The sequence below is a fragment of the Corvus hawaiiensis genome, chromosome 26 (assembly GCF_020740725.1).
Source record: "Corvus hawaiiensis isolate bCorHaw1 chromosome 26, bCorHaw1.pri.cur, whole genome shotgun sequence".
Lineage (NCBI taxonomy): Eukaryota > Metazoa > Chordata > Aves > Passeriformes > Corvidae > Corvus > Corvus hawaiiensis.
In genome coordinates this window covers 10,317,542-10,345,271 of record NC_063238.1, presented here as the reverse complement: position 1 = coordinate 10,345,271, position 27,730 = coordinate 10,317,542, and the positions used below count along the sequence as shown (strand labels likewise).

At 37.4% G+C, this 27,730-nt stretch overlaps 1 protein-coding gene across 2 annotated transcripts in view; it reads right to left on the bottom strand.

Moving 5' to 3' along the window:
- PREX2 (phosphatidylinositol-3,4,5-trisphosphate dependent Rac exchange factor 2) overlaps window positions 1–27,730 on the bottom strand; it is a 171,308-nt gene that overhangs the window by 123,879 nt on the left and 19,699 nt on the right. The window contains exons 2-5 of one of the 2 annotated variants that reach the window (XM_048286774.1): window positions 4,079–4,176; window positions 2,454–2,525; window positions 2,257–2,379; window positions 323–427 (exon numbers count right to left, since the gene is read on the bottom strand). In XM_048286774.1, the coding sequence (XP_048142731.1) occupies window positions 323–427; window positions 2,257–2,379; window positions 2,454–2,525; window positions 4,079–4,147 (369 nt within the window). In that variant the 5' untranslated portion in view covers window positions 4,148–4,176. The remainder of the gene's footprint in view (window positions 1–322; window positions 428–2,256; window positions 2,380–2,453; window positions 2,526–4,078; window positions 4,177–27,730) is intronic. The other variant, XM_048286773.1, reaches the window with a different exon arrangement.

Below are 27,730 nucleotides of genomic sequence, written 5' to 3'. Positions count from 1 at the left end.
CTGCTTTCTGTAATTCCTTTCCCTATCCCTCCTCATCTACTTAATCCTGTTCTTTGTCCTTTCTACAGATTCACACCCTTGTCTCCCAGCCAGCATGTTCAAGGCACACTGCCTAATGCTCTATTATCCACAGATCCAGGTGCAGCCATGAAAATACCATTTACACACCCCCTTCCTCTGGAAAAACCACCCCCAGCTAAAACTGTCTGCTAACCACTTGCAGGTGTGCCTGTACTTGTTACATGGTGGAGGTGACAGTGCTAACAATTCACTAGCCCATCAAAAAATACGAAGTTAGAACACCAGTTCAAAGTTTATTTACCAAAAGAAACGTCCGCACTGTTCTTATTTTGTTCAGGTCGAGAAGAACCTTCTGTGCCTTCTCATGGTTACTACAGTATTCATCATAGATACGGAATTTCTCTTTCTGCAGAAACAAAAAGAGACACTGTTTTCCACTTGTCATTTTGATTTTCTTTTAATTAATAAAACATGGAATTAACACTTTGCGAAGCTGAATAGCTAATACAGCCTTCATTCTAGAAAGTCAGCTCTTCTTCATACATTTATTATTTGAGGTCTAGCCTCAAATTATGAACAGTCTGGAAGCACCACTTGGGAATTTCAAACATAGATTCATAGAATAGAAGGTTGAAGGGGATCCTCAAGGATCATCTGGTCCAACCTTTCTTGGCAAAAGCACAGTCTAGACAAGATGACCCAGAACCCTGTCCAGTCTCATCTTGAGTGAGCCCAATGTTGACAAATCCACCACTTCCCTGGGGAGATTATTCCAATGGCTGATTGTTCTCACTGTGAAATTTTTTTCTCTTGTGTCCAACTGGAATTTCCCCAGGAGAAACTTGTGCCCATTACCCCTCATATCATCCATGTGACTCTGTAAAATGGGAGTCTCCATCTTTGTAGACACCCTTTAAATACTGGAACATAGTGATAAAGTCTCCAGTAAGCCTTTTTTTCTCAAGTCTGAACAAACCCAGTTCTCTCAGGCGGCCACAGGCTCTTCTCTTAACCCTGTCCAGACTGTCCACATCTCTTTTGTATAGCAGGGACCACAACTGAACACAGAATTCCAGCGGTGGCCTAACAAGCACTGAGCAGACAATAATAATGATTTCTTTATCTCTGCTGGTGATGCCCTTGCTGATGCAACCCATCATCCCCTTGGCTTTATTTTTTTTTGTCACAGCAGCCCACTGTTCACTCATATTGAGCTGGTGGTCCACCAGGACACTGAGGTCCCTTCCCACAGAGCTGATCCCCAGCTAGGTAGATCCCAGCCTGTGATGCACTCCTGGATTATGTTCTCCTAGGTGCAAGACCTCATATTTGTCTTTGTTGAAATTCATAAGGTTTAGCTGAAATATTTCTACCACAGAGCTACCATAAACACACAGGATAAAAACATACATGAAGAAAATGCAAAATGAGTGGCTAATTTGCTGACATTATTAACCAATTTGTCTGCAAACAGTTATTTTCAAATATGATCCATTTTTCTGCAGAGTTAAAAACTGATGTTACTCAACTTCTGTGAATTGTTTCCACTAACCCTTAATAGATTTTTCCTCCCACAATGAATAGTCAAAGATTTAACAAACAAATAAATGGGACTCTAACCACAGATAACAGTGAAACCTAGACTTTTTGTTAGGTCTACAACTGAAAGTAAACTAATTTATTCTCATTTTGTAAATCTCTGTAACAGTAACATCCTTGTTTTGCTCCAACAGGAAAAAATAATACTCCTAGAAACCAATTACTACAGGACATAAAATAGCTTCACAATCCAGAACCATGGAGGTATTTTATCCAGTATATGCAACTCTTTATTAAATATTCACATTTTTCCATAGCTCTAAGGGGGAATAAAAGGATAGTACTACTTTTGTTGTTGTGTGCAACCTTGTACCTCCATCTAATGCATAGGCACAGCTTCACCCAAGTTGCAGGGCTCAGTTTGCCAGCCTGAGCTAATTTGGTGAATATAGAAATGATGAAACAACAAAAGTTTGTCATTTAATATGTTCTTTCTTCACTCTCCTCCCATCTACTTTTTGGGGTTTTTTTTGACATGATGGTAACCAAGAGATGAACTTCAAAGTACTCTTCATTATGCAATCAAGTCATATTTAGTCTTCATGACTAGGTACACTTATCATCATGACAGTAATTAATAAAGGAGAAAAATAAAAGAAAGACATGAGAAAAAGGCTGAAATAAAAGATAGCATACATAATTCAGAAAGCAGGTTCCAACTTCATGCTGTGCATTAGGTTCTGGCTGTAAACAATCCTCCACAAGGGACAGGAAGTTTTTGTGAACTGCAAGAATATCTTCAATATTTGAAAACAACATCTGCAAAAGAATAAAACATACATAAGTGAAACATCAGATACAAAACAGAAGAAAAATGTAATCAGGAGACTAACCTTAACTGTCTCTTCTGTGACATTTTTATCCACTTTGGCTGCGGCACATTGGATCATTCGGTGAAGAAAAGCCTGCATGAAACAAGACAAATAAGGAAACATTTCAGGAAGACTTGAACAACTTCTGCCATGTTATGCTTTAATTTGTTTCCCAAACTGGATATAGAGCCACATCAGAATATTATTCAGAACCCAAAACAAGCATTTATAAAGCATTTAGTAGTTGTGTTGTTCTAACATGATAGAAAAACCTATCTACATAGTGGTAAAAAGAGTAAAATATTAATGAAGCTGAGAAACTGAACATTCTCTTGAAGTACCACTTCCACCCTGCACTCATATTACAATCAAGCAAGAGGGAAATGTATTAATTTTCAAAATCTCACTCCATTACTTTACAAATTGAGTATAAGACAAGCCAAAATAAGCTGCTAATTTCCAAATTAAACTAATCAGGAGATACTATCATGTCATGTAACTTCTACCGTAGCAACCAAAAGTCAGATTTCAGATGTATTATTAATCAAATTTATTTTAAAGTAAATTGGCTTAGAGAACAGTCAGCTGCACCTGGTTTTGCTTAATGAAAACTCTTCCTTCTTCCCTCCCCAAGAACCTAAACTCCAGGGATCAAATGAGAAGTTAGTAATACCACCAATGAAATACCAAAACGGTAAGTTTTCTTTTAGCTTACATTCAAGGACTGGAGACAAAAAGAATTAAGTAATAAATAATAAAGTAATAAATTAAGTAAAAAAAGGAATAAGTAATTCCTAAAGAAACAAATATCTCAAGTACAAAGAACAGAATGAATTTTTATTAATTCATCTCATTACAAAGATATTGGTATGTTCTAAAAAATGTCTACACACTGTAGACTAAAATCGTACAGTGATAATTCTTGACACAGACATGCATATTCTTCAGTCATTAAAACCTGGCACCACAAGTGCACAAATGTCATGTCTTTCATAACCATTTAGCTCTGAGTAACTGTGCATTGTACACTGTACATGAGCTCATCTAAATTCTGGCGTGGTGCAAATTCCATAAAAGAGGCAATAAATAACCCCTGTGTGGAAAGACAGCAGTCACAGCAACCCTTTTTGCCCTCTGCTGGGACTTAAACATTTTCATTCCCAAGCAGTGCTCCTTTCTCTGCTGAAGAGGACTCTGTAACTAGCATTACACATTTTTATTACTTAAGAGTCAAATCTAGTTATCCAGGACATAAACCGAATTAAGTTTGGAATACTGCCAGAACACTGTATGTTTCCTATCGCTCTCTACAATGATGTAGATTTTCTAGTTCATTAAACCTGTCTTTTTCCTGACTATTTCTGCTTTCTTTTTAATGTTTTACTGGTGATAAAAAAATGTGATTAACTCATTTGCAGCAGTTAACTGATGGTGGACGACAGCCCTTTATATCATTCCTTGCTATGAATATCCCCAGGAGTTATGGCAAATTTGCTGTGTGCATTATCTGTACAACCAATCACACAAAGAGTGAAAGCCTGCATGACTCAGTTAAATTTTGGAAGTTTACCCTAAGCCATGCAACACCATTAAATATGCTTTAGAATCAAAGAGGAAAAAAGAATTATAAGACCTCTGAAACTCACATCTATTTTTACCATCTGTAACTTCTCTTTGCTCACATTATTTCCCCATAGACCAAACATACTGCTCATCTGCACTCATCTCAGAAGATCTTCATTTCCTGTAATTGTGAAGGAAGGTGAACATTAAGCTGGCTGATGGTGAAACTGAGAAGGAATTGAGAGATGAGGCATTAGTTATTCCCAAGTGATTCAAGACACTAGATGGGAGTTATGAGGTCAAGAAGAGAATATATCAGCTGCAATAAACAGTTGTCCGAGCAGCACTGTCCCAGACATCACAACTGCAGAGGTTATCAGAAAATAAATCCAGGAAAATCCAAACTTCTGCAGAACCCAGACACAAACCACTAATTAGGCCTGGGACAACTTCAGTCCCTTCCTGCAACTTTGTGCAAGCCCATGCAATATTTTGCTGTACTCTTTCTGCAGGAGTAGTGTAATCATGAGGCCAGTTTTTCTCTAAGATTTGTCACCTGTTCATAGAATCATAGAATGACCTGGGTTGGAAGGGACCTTAAAGACCATCTGGTCCCAGTCCCCCTGCCATGGACAGGGACACCTCCCTAGATCAGATTGCTCAGAGTTCCATTGTTGTCTCTATCAATGCAGATTTGCTTCCTGAAAAAAACCGTAACACCATGTCTCAAAAATCAATGCATGTGACAATTTGAATTTTTCAAGCGCTTACATGAAGTTCTACAAAGCTGCACATATTGCAAAATAATTGGAATAATCTCACATTTTCTAGAAGAGTAGTGTTAAGAGAATTCAGGGGAGTGCAGGTAGAGATGGAGGTCTCTACCTCCATTCATGTGCCACCAAGACCAATCTCCGGCAGACTTCCCCTGCTGTGGAGTGAGTAATGCAAAGCACTGATGAAACCCAGGTTTCCAAGATGTAAATCCCCTTAGCAGCTCCCTTCCTGGAGCACAGAGTCACCACAGGCTCCACAAACATAACACCTCTGCACTAGTACTTTGCTAGGGAGAATGGACAACCATCATCAGGCAGGAGGATGGAGAAGTAACTGCTTTTTTTACAGTGTAAAATAACCTCAATCCAGCACTGCAACTATGAAAAGACTAATGTCCCTGAACTTGCATGAACATACAGGTCTCAGAGAGGGCTGACTACTCAAAAAATCTCCAGAATTACTTAAGCATCAACCGAGGACAACCATGAACATTTCTGCAAAAATTAGTAAACAGAGAAAAAGCAGGTAATTTTCAGACACAACAGTAAGGAGATCCCCAGCACAGAAATTACAGACTTTAAAAGTAAAATATATAAGGATGGGCAGAAACTAAAAAAATTATATAAGCTTTTGAAGATACACTGAATGAACTATTATTAACCATAGAAAATAATATACCTGTTAAATAAAAGTAGAATGGAAATCTCAGCCAATTTACAATTCACTAAGGAACTGGACTCACACAAAAAAATAAAAACACCGAACCAAGAAGTCAGAAACTCCTCTAAAATAACACTGAGTTGCTTCTAAAACTTCTACCATTACTTCAAGTATGAGACCTCAAGTCCAGACTCATTACTGAGCACCACATTATATGAAGGAGCAAAGCAATTGCAAACTGCAAGGACGCAGTGGAATAGATCCTGCTCCTGGACTGAACAAACAGCTATAGGAATCAATTGTTATACATGATTCCCATGCTTACAAAAAAACAACAAAAATCACCAAACTGAAAAATCAGTTCAAACTTAATACAATTTCATCAAACATACATGTCAGTAAATCATGACTCATCTTTGTTTACTGGAGTATACATTACATCTTGCTGAGGTTACTTCAATATTCATCTACATTAGTGTAGAAGCTTCATAGCACTACGACACAGAGAATAACAAACATCTCAGCGCACTCCAGGATCCCAGACCAATGGCACCTAGACAAGGATCCTCAACTTTCTCAAAACTTTTCAAGTGGATTCCAGAGTCTCCCTTAGCTTCCTTTCAGTTCTTAGTTTTCTCAAGTAACAGGAAAGACATATGGCAAAAACAGAATGTAATTCTCCAGATTTTCACCTTGTGCCACCAGCATTCTATCCACCTTGCTATAGTATAGGGATTCAACCCTGCAGCACAGCAAATGGCGATTCCTGGCACTCTCTGCCAGCTGGACTTTTGATAATTTCTCTTTTAAGAGAGCTCCACGCAACATTTCAGAGCAGCAACTTGGCTGGGTGCCATAAAGAGCAGTCTAAATTTTAAAGATCAGATGAAGAGCAAATATAGAAGAGGATGTTTGTTACCTATATTAAAAAACTCATCCAGTTTTGTTTGCCAATTTTTAGAACTGTTTATGGAAAACTCTGTCACTCCAGGACTATCCTTGAGTCACTCAGAGTGCCACAGTCCCTGCCTCCACGAAGTTTGGCTTTCAAACTACAAACCTAAACTTTCTAAAGCATCCTTCTGGAAACTTCGTTAACACAAAATGGCATCTGCATGATCAGCGCATACCTGCTTTGGAGAAGAAATGTCTCAAAATGCTGATAAAATTCTAAATATGAAGAATCACCTTGTAAGAAATTTTATGATCTTTACAAGTCTGACAAACTTGCAGACCAGAACATGGTGTTCCAACTAAGTCCTTTGAACAGGGGAGCAACTACATATGAAATACATAAGATAACAGCTTAGTGCTGAAGTTTTCTGCCTCCATTCAGCTCCTATTGGGAACATAAATGCCTCTATTTTTGGCTATGACTCAGGGTCCCTGTACCGTGGTGGTACAGAGAACAGTAATTCACCTTTACCTTTGAGAAATGTGATAAAGAATCATATGGAGATGATTCCATGCTAATAATATCAATGAAGATTATTACACGTTTGTCATATTACCTGCAAACTGTTACATACTTTCTGTACTATTCCCTGTTCTAATTCTTTTACCCTTTGCCTGACATTGCAGTAATACAATAGAGAAAGCAATGGGCGTGAAAATTAAAACATAAAGCATTGAAAATCCAAATTCAAAGAATTATAAAAGAATTTTTTCATTATAACAGATAAGTACTAATGTTTTTGCCTGTCTGCTGATCAGCTGCCATTTTGTGAGGCAGCATTTTTTTAGAGAGAACATACACTAGGTTCCTGTTATGGGGATTTTGACTTCTGGTCTTATCAAAATAAGAGTACCATTGTTTGTTGTTTGGTGGCGGTTTTTTTCTTGATGGTTGCTCTGTGTGTTGTTGAAAAAAATCAAAACAAAAACCTACCACTGCTAGAGATAGCACAAGGAGCTGCCAACAGCACAAATGACTTCTCTGACATCTGGAATGAAATCAGGGAAAACAAAGAACTCTGCCTGCAGAAGACTCCAGGGCACAAAGATTTTTTTGCCTTCTTTACAGATAAAAAGTCCAGAAATTATGTCAAAGCTCCTGGATCACAAAATATATGTAAACTAGCTTTCTGAAAGCAATAATCCAACTTAGTATTAAGCCTAAAAATAAATATTGGGTTTTATCTGAAAAAAAGAATTTTTAAATAGTTACTTATTTATCCCCTCAGAATTCTTTTAACAGTGTTTCTACCCTTAAATCTACACTGTCATAAACAAAACCAAGGTGGACTGCAAAAAACATACGTGTTTTTAATAAGGTGATTTCCTGCACATTTTTACTTCAGGAAAACTAGTTCAACTGAAGTGCCCAACTTATCATAAAGACTGCTGAATAAAGCTAGCTAGCTGTTATGCACATTAAAATTGAATAGAATTTGATTTTGCACAGTGTAAAGATAAAATCCTATAAAATAAGCCCCAATAAGGAAATGTTCATATTTTTACACAAACTTTTTGTGTCTATGATAATAGCCTCATCTTCACAAATTTAGAAACACAAATCTAAAATACTTGTAGCGTCTTTTTTCTCTCTTTACATTTTCAGTGTAACTATAGGCATCTGGATGATGGAAAATATTTTGGTCTTTTCACAATATTCCAAATGATCCTAGAGAGAACATGGAGATCTATCCTTGGGAAGAAAACTGCTATCATAGCTGACTAGCCTATAGTGGCTAATTCAGCTCACAGGCATCAAGGTAGTATTTAGCACAGCAGTTTTGCACACTCGAATTAATGCACATCAGGTTCCAAGTCCCAGAAGAACACCAAGCCAGTTTTGTTGAAACACTTTTCTTTGATTTTGACACAAGGAGGCAAAACAAAAAAAATCAATAGAGAAGACTCCAGCAGCAATAGCAGCTGTGGCAAACACTGTGTTCTTACCCTCCTCTTCCCATTAACCTGTGCCAGCAGCAGTGCCAGTAGCTGCTCAGGCTGGCTTCTGCTACTGAACAAAAGACTCTTCTTCTCTCTCCAGTGATTCACCAGCTGAGGCACCACCTGTTTCTCCCATCTTGCCTGCAGGACTGGATGAATCATAACCAGCAGCGAGAGCATCAGCCAAGGTCAGATACATTCCTTCTCCCTGCTGTACCTAGAGCTACTTTCAAAGCTGGCTTCATATTCTGATGCCTGTAAGTACAGGGGAATTGATGGACAACATCTGCAATGTTTTCCATTCTAGTGGTAATTTCTTTTCACAACTTACCAAACAATCCACTTCTCCATTCATCTGATCCTAAGGGGCATCAGTCTGCCTGAAACAGTATCCCTGACTTCTTTCCTTAAAGTAAACACGAATTCATAAGTACACACACACATACAGAAATGACTGCTTTGAAGAAATATATATCTTCATAATCTTCTCATACATGATGAATATGATGACACATTTTGGGATAATCGTAACCCACACTCCATCATGTATAATTTTTTTTTTTTCTCTATCATATCAGAAAGCTTCTTCTAAGAGTAGAGCAAAAAAACCCTTCCTCATCCTCTTCTGTATCTCAATCACCATTGCTGCGTTTCGTGGTCACTGAAAATATTTTTCAACTTTTTACTGCACATCTTGCTCTTTCTTTCATGCCCTGTGAGACTTCTAAGTCAGTTCCCTCCTTTGATGAGGAAATGCCCCCTAAACTCATGTCCCCCACCTCTAAAATCACCTGAGCTTTCACTTTTGATCCCTTCCTTCCTTTCAGCTCCACTACAGATGAAAGTAAGAGATTTATAGTTAAAGTCCAGTTCCACACAGCCAGGCAGGAAGTCCAATGTCTCCACCCTCTTCCTTGTACTGAAGCCATTCTCAAATAGATTTAGTACAACCTTTTCCTGGCCCAGTTCAGAAGACACCTATTCATTTTCTTCCCTGATGTCAAGAATCCTGTCACCCATATCTAGTATCCTTATTTTGGGAACCTGTTCTTCTGAGGACTAGCTAAACTCTTTCTGGTCCACAGAAGTTTGGTTGATGAGTAACGATGGAGGCACTCGCACGCTCGCTAAGATCATTCCAAATCTCACCAAGCCAGAGGCCAGATGTCTGGCTGGTTCACACACGCTGCTGTGATCTGATGCCACACGCAGAAAACTGCTAGAAGATCACCTACATTTTTGCTTAATTAAAATATAGTTGAACCAGAGCTTTAGCAAAAGGCCATACACTGGCATAAGTAATGTATCCCCACCTGCAAGATGAGCAGAAGGCAGTATGTCTAATATTTTTTGCCAAATATTTTATGTAACATGGGTTGCTGCTTACCAAGACTTTATCCCATTAAAAACACAAACAGGTTAGATTCCATTCTCAGCATCATCAAGAGAGGTTCTGGAAGGCAAAAAAAGGGATTTGCCTGACCCCTGTGAATTTCTGAACAGTCTGCTGGGATTGCAACAAACAAACTAACCAAACAAGAGGCATGCATATCAATAAACAAAATACTTCCAGCATGGCAAGACTCCTCTTAACTGTATTTTGAAGAATTTTTGAAGGAAATTATACTCTGTATTAAAAAACATTCACATGTATGTGGAATTCCCTGTGGCAATACATCATATGGTCCTGTTGATGCATGTTATTAAGTGAATAATGTACTGCTAATCACACAACTGATCCTGTATCATTCAAGTTGGAATGGAAAAGAAATGACGTCTACCATTACAGCTTGCCTCTCATAAAAGTCAGCAGTTTCCTGAACTTACAGAACACTAGGTTCTCATTAGGAAATCTCAGTGATTTCAGCTCTGTCAACTATCACCAAACCAAAACAAGAATCTAGGAAACCTCAGAACAAATGTACATCTGGAAGTAACAGTATGTTCCCACTATATTGCAATCATAATTAGAAAAGAATTCATATGTTTGAAACCTTTATACTTCATACTATAGTTTCTGCTTCTTTTATGCAAACATATCTTCTTATTCTATTCAATTTGGAAAAAATCTTGAATTTTCATTTAATTTTGATCCACAAACTAATTATTTTCCCTTTTTGCTTTAGTTGGAGAACACCAATTAAGAAGAATTCAACATTTCCAAAATACTTTTGAGACAACTCTTTAATTCTACACATCAAATTTTATTTCTATTAGCAAATCAGTAATTTCAGAAAGTGTGAAAGATGAGAAACACATGGAAGGACAAGATGAGAAACACATTTGTCACCAGTCGCCGCTCCAAAAAATTTTTTTAGATTTTCTGATTCAATTTGAGAAATAATAGTTAGAAATCTAAAAAAATATTGCAAGAAAGTCCTCTGTTCATTGTCTATATCTTTCTAAAGTACATTAACATGTTTGAAGAAAAGTTTGAATCAAAAATACCCACCAGAATAAAGAGAGCCATAAGCTTTATCACTCATTATGAGGAGGAAACCTGAAATAACATATCACATCTCCACTTTCAGAATTTAAATTTAAATATTAATTCCTATTGCATCTGAATAAGGGAGGAAAGTTGACTCAGCACCAATGAAAACAAATTATTTGGTCCTTCATTATTAAGGTAGCTTATTAAAAAAAAAAAAAACAACAAACAAACAAACAATTTTACCTATAAACTGAGAAAACTTGAAACTACTGACAGGCAATCATAATGGAAGCCCACCAACCCCTTTTTACATGCTCAGTTTTCAACACAGCAAATACTTTTTTTTCTCTAATATTGGAATGCACAGTCCTTAATTATGAATTTGTTTAATTTTTAATATGGCTAGATGCTAATTAGGAATTAGAATGCTTGAGAGTTCTACAATTTTTATTTTCAGAGTTGTATAAATAAAATGTACTCTCAAATACCATTCAGTGCCAATTCTGGCTGCCATTTGTACTTGCACACTGGTGCCAAGAAAAACACGATGGAGGGAAGAATATGAAACAGCAGTTTTCTTACTCAATTTCAATTCTTTGCAAAGCCTGCAGGGAAGCTGTGGTGAGTACAGAACTTCTATAAAGTGCTCTCTCCTGATCACAGAAGGAAAAGCTGAAACATCCCATTTAAGGTCTTTCCCAATCAGTAGCAATCAGAATGCTTCCCTACATAAGGAAACTTATATCTCAGATAATTCCTATTGCTATTGCTTTAGATAATTCCTATTATCTAAATTTAAACATTTAGATAGACTCACATGCAACAATGCCTCAGTTCATGCAACCATCATTTAATAAACACTGCAGTATGTTTTAAGTATTTCATGTTTTTCAGTTTGAACCAGAACTTTTATTTATTATACAAATAATAAAATAAATAAAGGAGAAAACTACTCGTTTCTGAAAATTAGATGTAAATATTAGTTGTCTTCATTCAAAAAAGAATACAATAACAAAAATTTAAATTATTTAACACACAGCTTCATAAAACAAAAGCTTGCTATATGTCTCTATTGCCTGCCCTGAACTGGTCTCATGAATTTCCATCTGCCTATATGGTTTTGAGTCAATTTCCATGGAAAAGCAATCATTAATAATATTTTTTTAGACTGTATTTGATTCACGGGATGCTACAACTGTGCAAATTCAAAGAATAGTTCATCTTTTATTTTTTCATTGGCTTGATATGGTAAAAAAAATTAGCTAAAAATTAGCTCTCTTTTTTATTTATGCTCTACATAAAGGAAATATCTACACATCTACATCTGTACATCCACTGAACATTAATTACACCACAGGATATTTACATGCTAATCACCATTTACATCCCTCGAAGAGGTTCCATATCTTGAAGGATACAATGATCACCAAGGACATGATATTAGAAAACTAAACAGAGCATCTTAACATCCAGAAGAGACCTGTAGGTGTAAAGCCAAAACATTTGAATTTATCCACATTAGCTGGATTGCCTTACTGTCAAAAAAAATTCCTAATTCCAAGAAATATGGACCAGGATTCTACATGAATGCTAGGGAGAAATAACCCCTCACTCACAGGTTATCCTTCTCTCACTGGTCCTTTCTTTTCCCCTTTTGCTAGTCAAGCACAGGCTCCTTCTTTTGTCTTATGTAGGTCTGCGTCCTGTCTTTGGCTTTGATGAGTTCCCAGCATAATTGCACAACACACTTCTCTGTCTGTGAAGCATGTGTTCCTCAGGAACTCAGACTGCATGTCTGTTCTTGCCCTTTTCATTAGTTTTTATAGGGAAACAGAAGACAAAACCTGATTAAAATATCATTTTCTTTGCCTTCTTAATGACATTTTTTGTTCAAATGCTGGGACCCTAAGATGAGACCGCTCATTATTACCTTTACCTGAAATAAGAGCCTCATTGTTTTAGGCTGTAATCAAAAGCTTTAAAACATCTTCTGGTTGAAGCTGAGAGAATCAGGGATTTTTTTTAGATATAAACCTGTAAAAATAGCACAAGAAGACTGTCACTCTCAGTCAGTCCACGGGCACAGTCTGTAGGGCCACTGTTTAAATTAAAAAGAGAATATTCAGCAGTCACAGCATCATGGAAATCACCCTCCTCACCAAACCACCTGCACCATAACTGCAGACAAGCACAAACAGAGCACACTGGTGGCAGATGCCATCTGTTAATACTCAACCAGAGTTTGACAGCACTGAATACCACTCATACCAGGACACACTGCTGTTTACCAAAACACCCACGTTGATTCCACAGTCTGAAGTCTCACTGAGTCTTTCCACATAAGGTTACACAAGGATCTGGAACATTTTTTTTATTAATAATTTTTATTTCATTCATGAATTTGCTGTGAGCAACATACTTTCAGTTCCTATTCTCCAAAGTAAAAAAAGAATTGTCTAAACAATTCAAAGTTCCAGATACCAGATTTCTAAGAACAACACAAAGGAACAATGGTGTTAGTGGTACTGGGAAATCAAGAAACCATAAATAAATACCAAGTATTGTTTTCCAGCATCTTTAGTAGTTCTGGATCCTACAGTCTATGCTTCCTCTGGATGAGGAAATGACGCCTCTGCAGGTTTTCCTTGTGTCCATAATAGACTGCTATAACTTGCCATATGGGGGCCAGCCAAAGTCATTGCACTTGCAGACAGTGAGCCATGCAGAGGCTCATCTGTTGGGCAATGATAAAAGCTACTGCGATCACAGACTCATTTCTTGACTACAAGATGCTGCCTCTCCACTAGGAAGCCTGATTTACCCTTTTTAAGGAACAGGTTATGGGTGGCACAACCCATCTTAGCCGTGGCAGTACATGAATGTACTGGTAGAGATGGCTTGGAAATGAAGGCAAAATAGCTTCAGGAGCAGATCCACGGCTATGGAGTAGCTTTAGGAAGAGACCCAACATCAAGACCAAGTTTGAAAGTCTTCAGTCTCTACATGTTTCTATCAGGAGATAGAAGCATCTTCATCTTTCTTCTTCCCTTAGATCCTGCTTGTAGGAATGATCAGCAGCAGGGAGGAAAACAAGCAGTGAGGTCAGTGCAAGATGCTCTCGACTAACACTATTCCAGATGTTCAGTTTTCACAATTATATCAAAACATAAGGAAGAAAAACTTGCAGGAAGATAGGTTCACTTTAAATTATGAAGCACAAGCCTAGAAGAGTAATTAATACTTCACACATACAGATGAAGCAGACACTACACTAACAGGATGAAATTCTATCAGAAGGAAGAAAAAAGAAAAGCAGATTGCTTGGTCTTTCAGGCTTTATCTTACTTTCACCAAACTGCCTGTTAAAAATTACTAATTGCTAAACTTTGATTTTTTCCAGCAGCATGTGAAAGAAACTGGGATAAGAACAGAGGGAGGTTGCCAAATACACAGTTAGAAACTTTCCACAGGCTTTTTTTAGAAGAAACGGAGTTTCATTTCAAAATATTTTTCTAGCCTTTTCTACTGTGAAGACTGCAGTGCAATAATTTACAGAATGGATGCTATCTCTATAGATAAACAAAACCATCATTCACAAGGGATTTGACCTTAACCTTCTGTCCTAAAATAGTATGGCCAATTACATAGCAGCAGCAGCCCACATCCTTAAAATATCTTTGACGGAATTATGGAACTAAGTGCTAGTCTTGACTTTTCAAGTTTGCTACAGACTGCAACTAACTAAAAGAATAAATATACAACTAAAACAGACAGCTACGTTTGTCAGAAAATAAATTCCAGCAACTAAATGGTGAAGCAGAAGTATGTACTGTTGAATTCACTGCTCTTGTTAAAAAGAAGAGCTCGAAAAAATGCACAACTGGACTTATCAACTTACATCAACCTGAGCAATAAACTAAAACCTTCCAGGAAGTTTATCATCCTGTTTGCTGACTATAATTTGGCTTGTTTTGTTTTGATACTGTTTTCCTGTTCCTTCCACTCATGTCCTCCAAATCACTGGAAGCACTGCGAAAGCACTGGAACCTCACTGCCTACACTCCAAACACTTATCCAGCCCATACGCTTAGTGTTATGGGCAGAAACAGCTTCCTATCTTCCCGCAAATCTGAAAGAAAGAGCAAAACTGTGGTTCATTTGGCTAGAGAGAGGTAACAAAAACATATGTCAAAAAGTATCCTAAATATATTGGGCATTTACTGAGCAAACCCAGTGCAAACATTTAGGTAACAGTCTGATACATTTTCATTTAAAGAGAAAATCACTTTGGGTCCAACAAACAAAAAGATTTAATGTTTATAAGAAGACCACCATTTGTCAGGTGTTATGATATATTTTAATCCTACTTTTAGCATTATTTTTATGGAATTTCCTTTCCATTAATACTCTACTTCACCAGAATTGCCAGCAACAAATGTGCAGAACAGCACAAATCCAAAATACAGTGTCAGCACTAATATTGTCACTATCATTTCTGTGACAAATATAACTCATCAATGACCAACACGGGATACTGCTCACTACATAGTTGATATTTTCCTATTATTTACGTGGTTTTTGAAAAATCTGTTCTAAGTCTGGAATAGTGGGGTTATATCTATCACACAAAAACTACAGAAAAACTTAAATCTTGCCCATGATTTTATAAGCCCTCTCTCAATGACCAGTTCAAAGCAGCAGCTTTTGAAATACAAGTCATCAAAAAAAACTGAGCTCCCTTTTGTAATAGATAAATCAGCTGAACAACACAAGCTCAAACATTAGCATGAGAGAAACTAATTTGGTATTAGGGAACATCTTTTCTCCTTGGTAGTCTCTGTCATTATCTACAAAGCACAATAAGCACACATCATATTTTACTCTCTGTGTAAGGAAACTCAGCATCCAGGACTATTATGAGTAAACAGAAGTTTGACAACATGCAAATATTGCACACTATCCTTCTGATCCCTGAGTGGACAGGCATCCATATAAACCAGAAATACAACATCCATTGCAAAAGGAAAGCCTTCTAGAGGTGCCTCCATTCAGTGTTAATGACAGTATGACAAGGCCTTAGTGCACAGAACTGTCACACCTGAGGGTGGAAACTTCCAGATGCAAAAAGTTCCAAGGAGGAATACAGGACACAGGATCCCTTCTGGAAGCACCATAAAGCTTGTCTCATTTTCCAAAGGGATGGCTGACATCCAGATATTGTTTTTCAACTGTTCTTTCAGACAGCAAGGACACTTCTTTTTCACTGTCAGTCAAACCAAAGGAAAAGAGCACAATTTCCTGTCTCTTTTTAAAAATCAGAGTTCACCTAAGAAACAAAGGTGGGTGGAGGCCCCAGCACTACTGAGTCCTTCTGGACAAGAGTAAGTGCATGGAAGTAGGAAAGATTTAGAGCAACGAGATCACGTTCAAATAAATAAGCCTCAGAGGGGGAAAAAAAAAAAAAAAAAAAAGGAAAAAAGAAAAAAAAAGTCTCCCTGTGCAGAAAAGGTGGGCCAAACTGAAGCCAAATCCCAGTGAAGATAGAGCTGCTCTTGGCTGAGCTATGCCTTAGCAACTCAATACATCAACACACTTTGCAAGGCCAATGCAAGGAGTATTTGGAGGATTTAAGGGCCAAAGGGGTTTTCCTGGTGTCCTGGGTTGCAGTGTATTCTATTACCATCCTCATGAGCTGTTGAAATCATGTGGGGCAGTGTTTCCTTGCCTCCTCCCCCCAGACTATCTTTCTGTTAATGGCCCATCATTGTCCTGCTGCGTGACTCAGAGATAACTCCCTCCGGACTATCTTCTGTTAATGAGCCTCATCAACACTTGGCCTCATGACTCATTACCCCATTGTGAGATGCTCCACCCAGAGGGAGGAACCAAGCATCCCATCAGATATAATCTGAGACTCTGAACACCAGAGACAACCCTTCCCACTGGATTTCCAGAGGACAGGAGCTACACAGCCACCACTGGACGTTCTGAGGAAGAGCAGACCTTTTTTTCTACAGGATCACCGCTTCAGAGGACTCCAGCCACCATTCTACCAGACTACTACCACCACCCTGCCTAACAGGGACTCAGCTTGTATCTTGACTCTGTCAGTTTGAACCAGTGTTTTCTTTTAGGTTTTTTTTTTTCCTTTTCTTTAATTTCCCCATTAAATTTTTATTCTGACTTGGTGACTCCCACTGGTTTGTTTTCAAACTAGTACACCTGGTCATGTTGTGTTATCAAGTATTGGTGTATTTTCCAACAGAAAGGGGTCTTAGCCATGACCCTTTTTCACAAGCTCAAACATGAAAAGGATCAGATCAGCAGCAAGGTCAGACTAAGCAGTCAACTAGAAATACACATCCTGTCTGTCACACAGCCTGCATGTGGATAACACACAGCCCGCAAATGGGTAACAGCGAATGGCATGGCTTTATACAAACACCTACCTATGCAACAAACCATGTTCGATGAAGCAGGACTAAGTCATTCTCTAAATGCGCCACAGTAATCTGTATTTTTCTCTTCCCAAACCAGACATCAATTTGAAAAGACTTCATAACACGCTCCCTTTCAGCAAATGCATAAGTATATTATAACTACACAGTGTCTCTTGTCAAATTTCTTCTTCACAAGAAAAACTCCTGCAGCAAAATTCTGGATTACAGCATAATGCGAAACCAGAAGGATTTCTGAATGTACCTTGCACAAGTCTCAAGGCAGTATTGCTCATCTGGCAGCCATCCCAAAATCTACTTGACATTTTTCATTTAAGCAGCATGCAAAAATCTGGAAATTTCTCAAACTAAAGAACAAGCAAAGTTGTCAATAGACCTGAGTCTCCCGCTCCCACAAAACCAGATTCTTAAATGGTCACTGCAGACCATCATATCAGGGAATCACATGAGAACAAACAATAAAACAAATCTCTCTTCTTCCTGAAGTGTTCAGCAGTTACTGGAACTGAATGTGTCCTTCTGCTATGAAGGGAAGAAAGGAGAAAAAAAAAAAAAAAAAAAAAAGACCTGATTGGTTATTGCATTTGCCCTGTTCTGTTCATGTCCTCATTAATGTAGGAACTGAGGGGAAGTTTTGTTCTTACGTCTGAAAGAGCAAGAATTTCATGATCTAGATCTAACTCAAAGCTTACATCTTGTGTCCCACAGCCTCCTTCTTTTAGGAACAAACCAGACTACTCTTTTTCCATGGAATCACACAATATAGTACAGGACAGGCATATTTGGCATATTATGTAAGGTCCAAACCCTCTTCTGTATTCAGAAGGAAGTCATTACATAGGACTGCTCCTGATAACTTGTAGATTGTGAGCTTACTGAGCTATGGGCTATTCAAAACTTTTTTAGACTAGGCAGTAGAATTTTGTAATTCTGATAAATTAAGGGAGTCTGAATGAGCTTGACCCACAGTACTGAACCAGTGGCTTCAATGTTCATGTGAAAGATCCTGTGATCTCCGGAAGAAATCTTACCAGCATGCTGTTCCTTCAGGCTATTCAGTCTCAAAAGTTCCAGTGCTATAAAATCTGCCCAAAGGTCTGATGCGTCTAGTTTTTGAGATTCCTGAGCACTAGAGACAAGCCAAGTAGACACAATCCTTCCAGCTCCTATGTTTAGACTATGTATGTGCTTTTCAATCCCCATGAATGCCAGTGGATTAATTTCTGACCACAGGAAAACATCCGCAGCTTTACTGTTTGTGTCTGGTTGGAGGGAGTGCTGCAACAGCTTTGACAGGCAGAAGGACCTACATGTCTTGCTTTTGCTTTACTTCCATGAAGCACGTCTTGCTCTCAGAAAGGAACTACATGCCTAGTCACCAATTTTGGCAAAAAAACTGACTTTGAAAAGACAGTTATCAGTTTGCAATGTTTATCCTGCAACAAATTTTGTTTATCGACCACTTTATGAATAAATCAAATCAGATTTTGCTACAGCTGACTTTTCACTGTGTGTATGCATAGAGGATTACCACTGCAAAGTGCTTTGTTAGCAGTCTTCACACTCACAGGAGCTGATAAAGAGTCAAATACATTGACTTTTATCAGATCCACAACCATAGTAAATAAAATCAACACTCTTTACAAAATAACAATGGGATTTCTAGCAACTTAAAAGTAACCTGGAACATCCAAGAAAGACAAATACCTGGGTAACAACAACAAAGACTTCCGAAGTGCAGAGCAGATTTCATACGTAGTCAGATACTTAAATCTAAGAAATAATAATCATTAAACACTTTCTTCAGAATTCCTTTATATAACATATAAAGACTTCTTCATCAATCAGTTTGAATAAGCCTTCCAAAGAAGTAAATAGTACAAGGGGGCAGGAAAAAGGCTGGTGGATGGGACATCAGCATAATACCCTCTGTTACAAAACCCCAAATACCAAAATTCAAAAACTCAAATATTTTCTCACTAAAGCTAGCCTATATGGAGGCTAGATTGCCAGATTATACAGATTACAAATGCACTGGCTCAAATGAGGAGGCCCTATAGGTAAAACTAGTCAGGCTATGATTCAACTGATGCATAATTAGGAGTGTATTTTGTTCCAGGTTTTTGATTTTGTAGTACTGTCACTATAGTATTTAACAGGTTTGTTCCCCTGTTTGGCCTTTCCAACATATTACATATTACATATGCCATCTGCATGGTCTAGTCCTACTCATGCTATCAAATGAACCTCAGGTGAAAATAACTGAATTCAGCCACATATTCTCAATAAATGTCACGTTAGCCATTTAAAGCATGCTATCTGTATGATGTTACACCAGACTATTGTAAACAAAGAGTAAAGTAAAATGTCAGTGCTAGATTTTGTCAGAATATTGGGACTCCATCACATACAAACTGAATAGTAATGCTTTTCTGGAGTTTGGTTTAGATGGCTACAATAATTTTATAACATATTTTAAAGTTCCCTTACACGATTCCAAGGATCTGGCTGGGTTCTTACTCGGCTTGAACTTCATGATCAAGCTACTTTACTAATTTGGTATACTGGTCATTCACTTCTGGAAAGGATAGAAACTCTTACTGAAATACATTCTGCAAACATTAACTGTCAGCCAAGTTTGCAAGGCAAAATCCAGCATCAACATTTTACTCTTTTTCCTTGTCTACAGGACTGTATGCCAGAGATATCAGATTAGAGTCTCAAAAGCTCATAAAAGTGCTGGTTAATTATATATTTGGGATGCACAAAGAACTGTTTTTTCCATATAATTGAATGTAGTATTCCGGAAATATAGTAATCCTCAGTAGAGTATATTAATCTAACTAGCAATCACTGGCATGTTCCTACCTCTTTTTTCCCCATCACTTTAGATTGTATGAACTTTCAAGGTCCAACACTTTCTTCTACACTCTATAAACCCTGACAAATTTTTCACTCAATTTCACAGACAGAGTTAACAAAAAACCAGAAAGAGCTGGAGAAAGTAGCCAGAACAATAAGGATGTGCTGATGCAAGCAGGAATTCAGCTCCTTTTTTCCATGTTAGAAGAACAAGAACACTCCTCTCAAAGACGCATTAGGTCAGAGACCTCAGAAGCAAGAGGCTGGTAGCTAACAGTCCTGGCTGAAACAATGTCAAGGACCTACTAGAGCACACCCATTGCTTGTGATGCAATGTCAGGGAATTAGTATTTCTATCCCCTTTCATGCATTAGTCAATTATGTTTGCAGTTTAAAAAAAAAAAAAAAAAAGTAGAGTTCTAGATTAAATTTTAAAGATTATCCGGGTTACATCTTAAAAGTACAATACTAAATCACGGGCAAAAAAGAAAAAAACAATCTTACAAGCTGTGCTTTTAGAAGCATGTGCAAAGCCCCAGGGGGCTAAACGTTGGAAGGTGCTTTTCCTGGTTTCTGCTCACCCCTCCTTTTTTTGGTTTTTTGGGGGGGTTGCTTGTTTTGGGGTTTGTTTTTGTAAGTTCATTGACAATACAAGTGCAAAAACCATCAGCTTCTAAATAGCTGGAGTCCAATAATTATGCCCCTCATCCACGTGTATGGAAGCACACTAATAACAACACAATGATCTTCCACAAATTATTTGAAACACTCAGTAACTTCTTCTAATATTGTAGCTGTAGAAGCTAGAAGTGAAAAAGGGGTGCTACCACACATTTTCAAAAAAGGCACAACTATATATGTAAAATTGATTGGCTTTCTTTGCTAAGAAAACTGAGTTCTGCAAAGACACAATTAAAAGGCTTAATTTTCCATGAAGTACAATCAAAACTGAGAAGACTAAAGCCACAAAATCATTAAATCCACTTATGTGGACTTATGTTCATCTGGAATACTTATTAAGGCCCATTTTCCCATAACAGATCCACGAAAAATGTAAATACACTCTGCTATGAAGCCCTTGGTGCCTAATAATTCCAGCTTGTGCAGAACACAGACACAGATCTGCAGCAAGATAAACTTATATTATAATATATATAATATATTTACAATATATATAAACTTGTATTCACCTTCTCTACAGAATTTGAATATGGCTTCACAAAATCACACAGACAGCACCCTGATGATGTAACAGATTATTAAACTTCAGCGCAATGGCTACGTTGGACATTTCTGCTCCCTAGGCTCCACACAGCCCTCTGCAAGTAATGATCTTATAAATTCATTTAAAAAAAAAAAAAAGCCAAAACATAACAAACAAAGAAAAAATCCTACTGCATAATGAGTGGTGGTACAAGAAGCATTTCCTGATGTTCTTACAGGAAATAAGGCACATTGCTGTCTTGGCTACCTTCCGCCTCAAGTGCGGAACACATTCCTTTGATTTTGTCATTCTGTAACAAAAACAAAGCAAAAAGAGTATTTACACAAAACAAAACAACCAAAAAAAAATAAACAAAACAAACAAACAAAACCCATAGCCCTCCTGAAAAAAAACCTCAACTACCTGTGGTTTTCCCCTCCTGCAGAAAAGATCAAAAACCGTATGACAACTGTTAGTCATATTGCTTAGTATGTGAATGGAAGAAAATCATCATAATGTCCACAATGCGAGAGTTTACTTGGGGCTGGAAACGTGACAGCACTCTTACTATCCTAGATGAATATTTTTTAGCAAACAGTTTTAAAACCGATGCATAATTGAATTTCCATTGGTGTCCAAGTTTTTCAGAAGCATACAACTTGGAAACCTTCTTTTTACACTTGTGTTTTAGTGTGCCTGCATTAAGTGCAGGAAAAAGCCCCTTTTGGAAATCCCTTAATTCTTGCATTGGAATTAAGTTAATTGTATGCATTTTACAAAATTTGCAGCAAGTCTGAACTGCAGAATTTGCCATTCTGCTTCTTACCAATTGTAACGTTTTTCCTTTAAACTGCATAAAATACACAAAACATAACACATTTCTCATAGAAACTTCTGTGAGGTTTTGAAGTCAATTTTATATGGTGGTTTTTTTCCTTTAGAAATTAAGAGATCATTAAGCAATGTTTTAAGATACGGCAATTCTTACATCATTAATTTGGAAATATCATGGGTTTCCTTTTTTTCTTTTATAACTACTAAGAATTTACAATATAAAACAGGTCACAGAGTCATAAACCTTTATCATAGTACCAATTAACTGCTTCCATAGAACTGTGGGAGGACTGGCTAGAATGGTTGGCCATTCCTAAATTTACAGATCACAATCCTATAGACACCAGACCTCTGTGGGTTACATTTAACATATGGATATGGCAGAAAGAGATGCTCTATAAATCTAAAAAGAAAATAACCATGGTAATAATTTTCTCCCAGTTATAACACAGACTCATAGAATCATAAGTATTGGAAAAGAACTCCCAGGTCATCAAGAACAACCTTTGATCAAACATCACCATGTAAACTAAACCACTGCACTGAGTGCCACATCCAGCTGTTTCTTGAACACTTCCAGGGATACTGACTCCACCACTTACCTAAGCAACCCACTTCAATGTTTAACCACTCCTTCAGTGAAGAAATTTTTCTTGAATTTCTTCCTGGAAAAGCATATTTGATGTAACAAGGTACGTAATTTCCTCCCATTTTTCTCTATCTGTTCCTAGTCTCAAGAAGTAAGGATAAATAAGGCTGTGAAATACACTTTTTTGGTGATGATAACTGTGAGAAGCCATTCTGAGACTACTGCTGAATCTTACTCTCTTTCTAAGAACAATTCACTCAAAATCTCCAGGAAAAATATCACCTATTGCAATAGCAAATGAAATTCAGATGTGAAGGTTTTCTTCAAGACAGTCAAAAATTCAAATAAAACAGAGTGTATCTATTCACCCTAAAAACAACACCCCAGGTAAGAACATACGGGAAAGAGCTGCCTTTGCAACGTGAAGATTCACCATTTGCATTCTCCGCACAATAGAGGAATTCAATGCCCTGAGAGGAAAGCGCAGTTTAGGCTTGAAATCACCACTCACAGCAGCACTATGGTCATATCTAGGGACCAGGCATCAGGTCAGACTCACAATTTATATAAAAATCAGGGGAACTCCACAGTGGATTAGTATTGGTTGTATTTTTTTATTTTGCTTCCGAAACATCAGTATGAATGAAATGAGATTTCTTCAAAAGGACTTGCATTCTATGACCTTCTTAAGCAATAAAAAGCTGTACTTCTAAGAGAAGTGTCAAATGATGACTAGAATCATCTGTCCTATAAAGGGCCAGTATTTGAGAATTCTGTCAATCTGTTTCACAAAAGATTTCTGACCCGCATACACCAATCCCTTCAACAGGGGCTAAGGAACCAGCTAAAATGGTGGATAGCTTATTGAAGATGATCTCTCAAGTCTGAAACTAACAGCAAATACTGTGTGTTTTCCCAAGAGCAGCACAGCCAGTATCCATCTTTGACTTTTTATACCATTTATTAATACATTCTCAAGTACTAATAGTTCCTATTTCCTTCTGATAATAACATGATCTCTTGCTAGATGGTATTATCTCACATATCCTCCTTTGTAGGAGAACTCACTGGTTGACACAGGAAAACAGTGCTGCCAAGAGATATGGATAGATAGATAGATAGATAGATAGATAGATACACACACGTTTTTGTGAAGGGGGATTGGTATAGCAAATGAAGGAGTTGAAGGTATATTACTGTTGCTTGCTTATAATATCAGTAAGAGAAGTTGCAACTACTTTCTTTATAAAGCAATCATTTTTATGCTCCCTTGCAAGCTAAAGAAGAAAAATCATTATAAATTATTACCACCTCAGAACCAAGAGAATTTGTAGCAGATTTGTTAAAAGAGCACTTTTATCCATATCTATTATGCAAATATCTTATTTCCTAAGGTCACCATCATCTGCAATATCTACAGTTAATTGTTAATTAGCAAGCACATACTAACCAGAAATTTCAGAGTTAGAAATGTATTGCACATTCCTAGAAACATGTTCTATCAATAAGCAAATCACTCAATTTAATGAGCTATGTGGAGGAATTTACCCACTGAGCAATATATTTAAGAGTACTTTTAGTCAAAAAGACTAAGAGAAATTACAGAAAGATTGGCAGAGGAAATATATACTTACATATGCTAATAATCTGCCTATGGACCAAATTTCAAAGACATTAAGTTTAAGCATAAATTTGGACTTCCTTCATTTACTGTAGCATGAACTGTATCCCAGCCCTCTAAGGTTTGGCGCTTGCAAAGAGCATGATGATCAGGAAGAGAGAGCATTCCTCATTACCTGCAGAGCACAGGACCTCTGTGCTGGAGATACTTGTTAACAGCTTTCTTTGGATAAGACACATACACCTGAAAGGCTGTCTGTTAGCAATGCCTGGCACATATGGGTCTTATCTCTAATTCACATTGAATTTTAATGGAATAGTCTTCAGACTTTCTGGACCAGTTTAAAAAACCCAAGGCTTCATTCAAAAGCTATGAAACTAACTTTGGGGAATTAAAGTATTCCTTTTATGAAATTGTGTCATCATCAAGAATAAGCAATATATGCTTTCTCTCAAGTTCTTGGGTGGTCCACTGAAAAATATTTCAGAGGTTGAAAAACTTCATAAATTTGAAACTAGATAATTTTGTTCCCCAACCTATACGTACAAAACCAGGTAATCCGTGTAGTACTGCAAGGAGTTACAACTTTTTGAAGCATCACTAGGAAAAAAATGTTGCTTCGGAATTTGTCTCTTACTTTACATTTATAACCATCAAATCATGCAGAAATTAAATAAAGAAAATAAAAAATTCTTCAACTGTAATGAGGCAGGAGAAAAAAAAATCCCCACACAGTTCTGGGTGTATAGAGCCTAATTTTTTGAAAATGCAAAAAATTGGTAAAATTCTGCAACAGTCTTTGGATTTTGTGGGAATAAAGAATTCAGGTAATTTTACTATCACACTGAGCTTTGTAAGTTAATGTATATAGTTCCAAAAATCTCTAACCTTCAATTCAACACTCATGGCATGTGAGGTGCAACGCATTGCATTTCAAATATATTAACATTTTTGAGACATCTTTAATACATCCCATCTGGGGAAAAAACTCAACCAACCTAATAAAAAAAAACCTCCTAAACTCCAATTCATATCCTAAACTTTAAGGGGGAGCATGGAGAACCACTACAGCCCAAACTGTATCAGAAAGGAAAATGCCAGAGCATCATTATTTTTAATTGGGTTCCACTAACAATGAGAACACTTCTTAGCACTCGAAAAACCACAAAAATAATACTCTAATCATCATTATTCAGGGCACTGTCATAAGCACCGTTTTGTTGTCATACACTTTTTGGGGTCCTTTTTCCTAAGTATCTTTTCTATTGGATGCAAACAATTTAAATACCACCTCTCGACTGTGCTTTAGTACAGTTGAGTATATTCAAGTACTAAACAAAACAGCTACACAAATGTTTTAATTATGAAGACTTGTTTCCATTTTTAAGCATCATAAGAAACTGCAGACAGCTTAGTGCAACAGAGGGGAAGAAGAATGTCCTCAGACGGCAATAATAAACAAAAACCCTTTTATTCTGGTCAGACCTAGTAACGATTGGACACGACAGTACTTAGCTCATCCTATGAATTTAGATCACTAAGATCTTTTATTCTAATTCATCATCGCCTTTAATTCCTTGAAATACTTAATTTTTTCTCATGCACTGAACCCATAACTGTATCATCTCTTGAATGTTTCCGACTGCAATTTGGAAGAAGTTTTAGGACCCTTTACCTACCAGCCAGTGGGATGTCCAGGCTCAGAAGACAAAAAATTAATCTGTTGTGGCTTTAATTACATTTTACAAAACAACTGAGACCTAAATTAACCCAAAATTTGACTGTATACATTAGAGTGATCATGCAGAACAAGCCACAATACTAGAGAAAAGCTTCAAAAGCAACTCAGGCACCTAAGCAACATTAGAGAAAAAATCTGCTCACTTTCCTACCTCTACAAAACCTATTCAAATCCAGCAGGGCAATGACAGTAGAGGAGAGGATTATTTGCTCCACATATATAAAGAGCTAGTAAGCAAATTCATTTTCTAAGTCATACAGATTACTTTCATCTTTAGAGCATTAATAGCTAGTAAGTGGGAAGTCCTTTTGTAATATTTTCAACTACCCACAGAACTCTTTCCTTACTGGAAACAGTTGTCTTCCAATTAAGTTTTCAGTAATTAACATAATTTGGAGTGGGGGAAAACAGCCAGCCCACAAATTAAAAATGGCACAGTTCTAATTAGGGATGGACACAAAAATGTTACATGTGAAAACAGGTATGGATAGTTTTCAAGGTTAAAAAAACCTTGACAAAAAGCTGATTACTGTCACGCCAATCATTACAGCTTTATTCCAAACTCTCCACAGTTTTTTCTTCACAGAAACAACAGCGACACAGCCCATGCTTCAAACTGAAATCACATTAATTAGCTAGGCAGCGAAGTTTCAAAGCATACCAAATGCTTACTAGAGCCCACTCTGCTATTGTGTTTTACTTTGAAAACAAGTCATGATGAGGGAAATCTACATGATAAGCATACTTCAGCTACAGAGAAAAGGTTTTAATCTGCCTAGAAATTGGCAACCGCTGGCTGTGTTTTCTATACTTTATGTTATGTTTCTCTGCTCGCTGGAACGAATTGGCTGCTATGAATGAAAAGAAACTTTGCATCTAATCAGTGGCATGAATTTAGACTGAAAGCTGCTGTGCAAGACTTCTATGAAGAGTCTGGGCCCTCTGCCATCCTTGTGCTTGTGAATGAAACGGCGTGAGCCACATGCCCTACTCCTCCTCCCCCCCAGCTGGGGCCTTCGCCTTTCCCTTTGCTGGGGGAACTGGGGAACCAACCCTTTACTGGTGAAACGACCATGACCCAGAAAGGCATTCAGTGCCATCAATGCACTGCTTGAGAGATCTCAGCTGTGCTTTCCATCCTGCTGCTTTCACTCCTGGTTTCTAAATCAACTCATGAACCAATGGTGAGGGAGCCCCCTGTGCTCATTCCCTTGATAAATGGGCCCCTAAACTGATCTCTGACCTCCCTGCATACTTTTCCTAAGTTACTGCTGACCCCAGAGACTCTGCAGCCCATTGTCCTTAAAGGTTTGACTTTGGTTTTGTGTCAGGACATACTGATCAAGAAGAAAAAACAAATCCACAACTTTATTACCATACAATTACTCCAACAGCAAAATCCCTATTCTTCTCTTCACCCATAACGACTACCATATGCTTTTGATTAAAGTACTACATCCAGTGAGTTTTCAGGAGATACAAAACAATACAAAATCTATTAAGGTTAATAAAATCTCACATTTTCTTCAAAATTAGTGATAGATGTTTCACTTAACCAAAAAAAAAGTTCATAACACACTAAATTTTAAATATTAAATATTGCTGAATATGGAAAAAGAACCAGCTGCTATTAAGTAATTCATTTAATTAACTTCAGAGC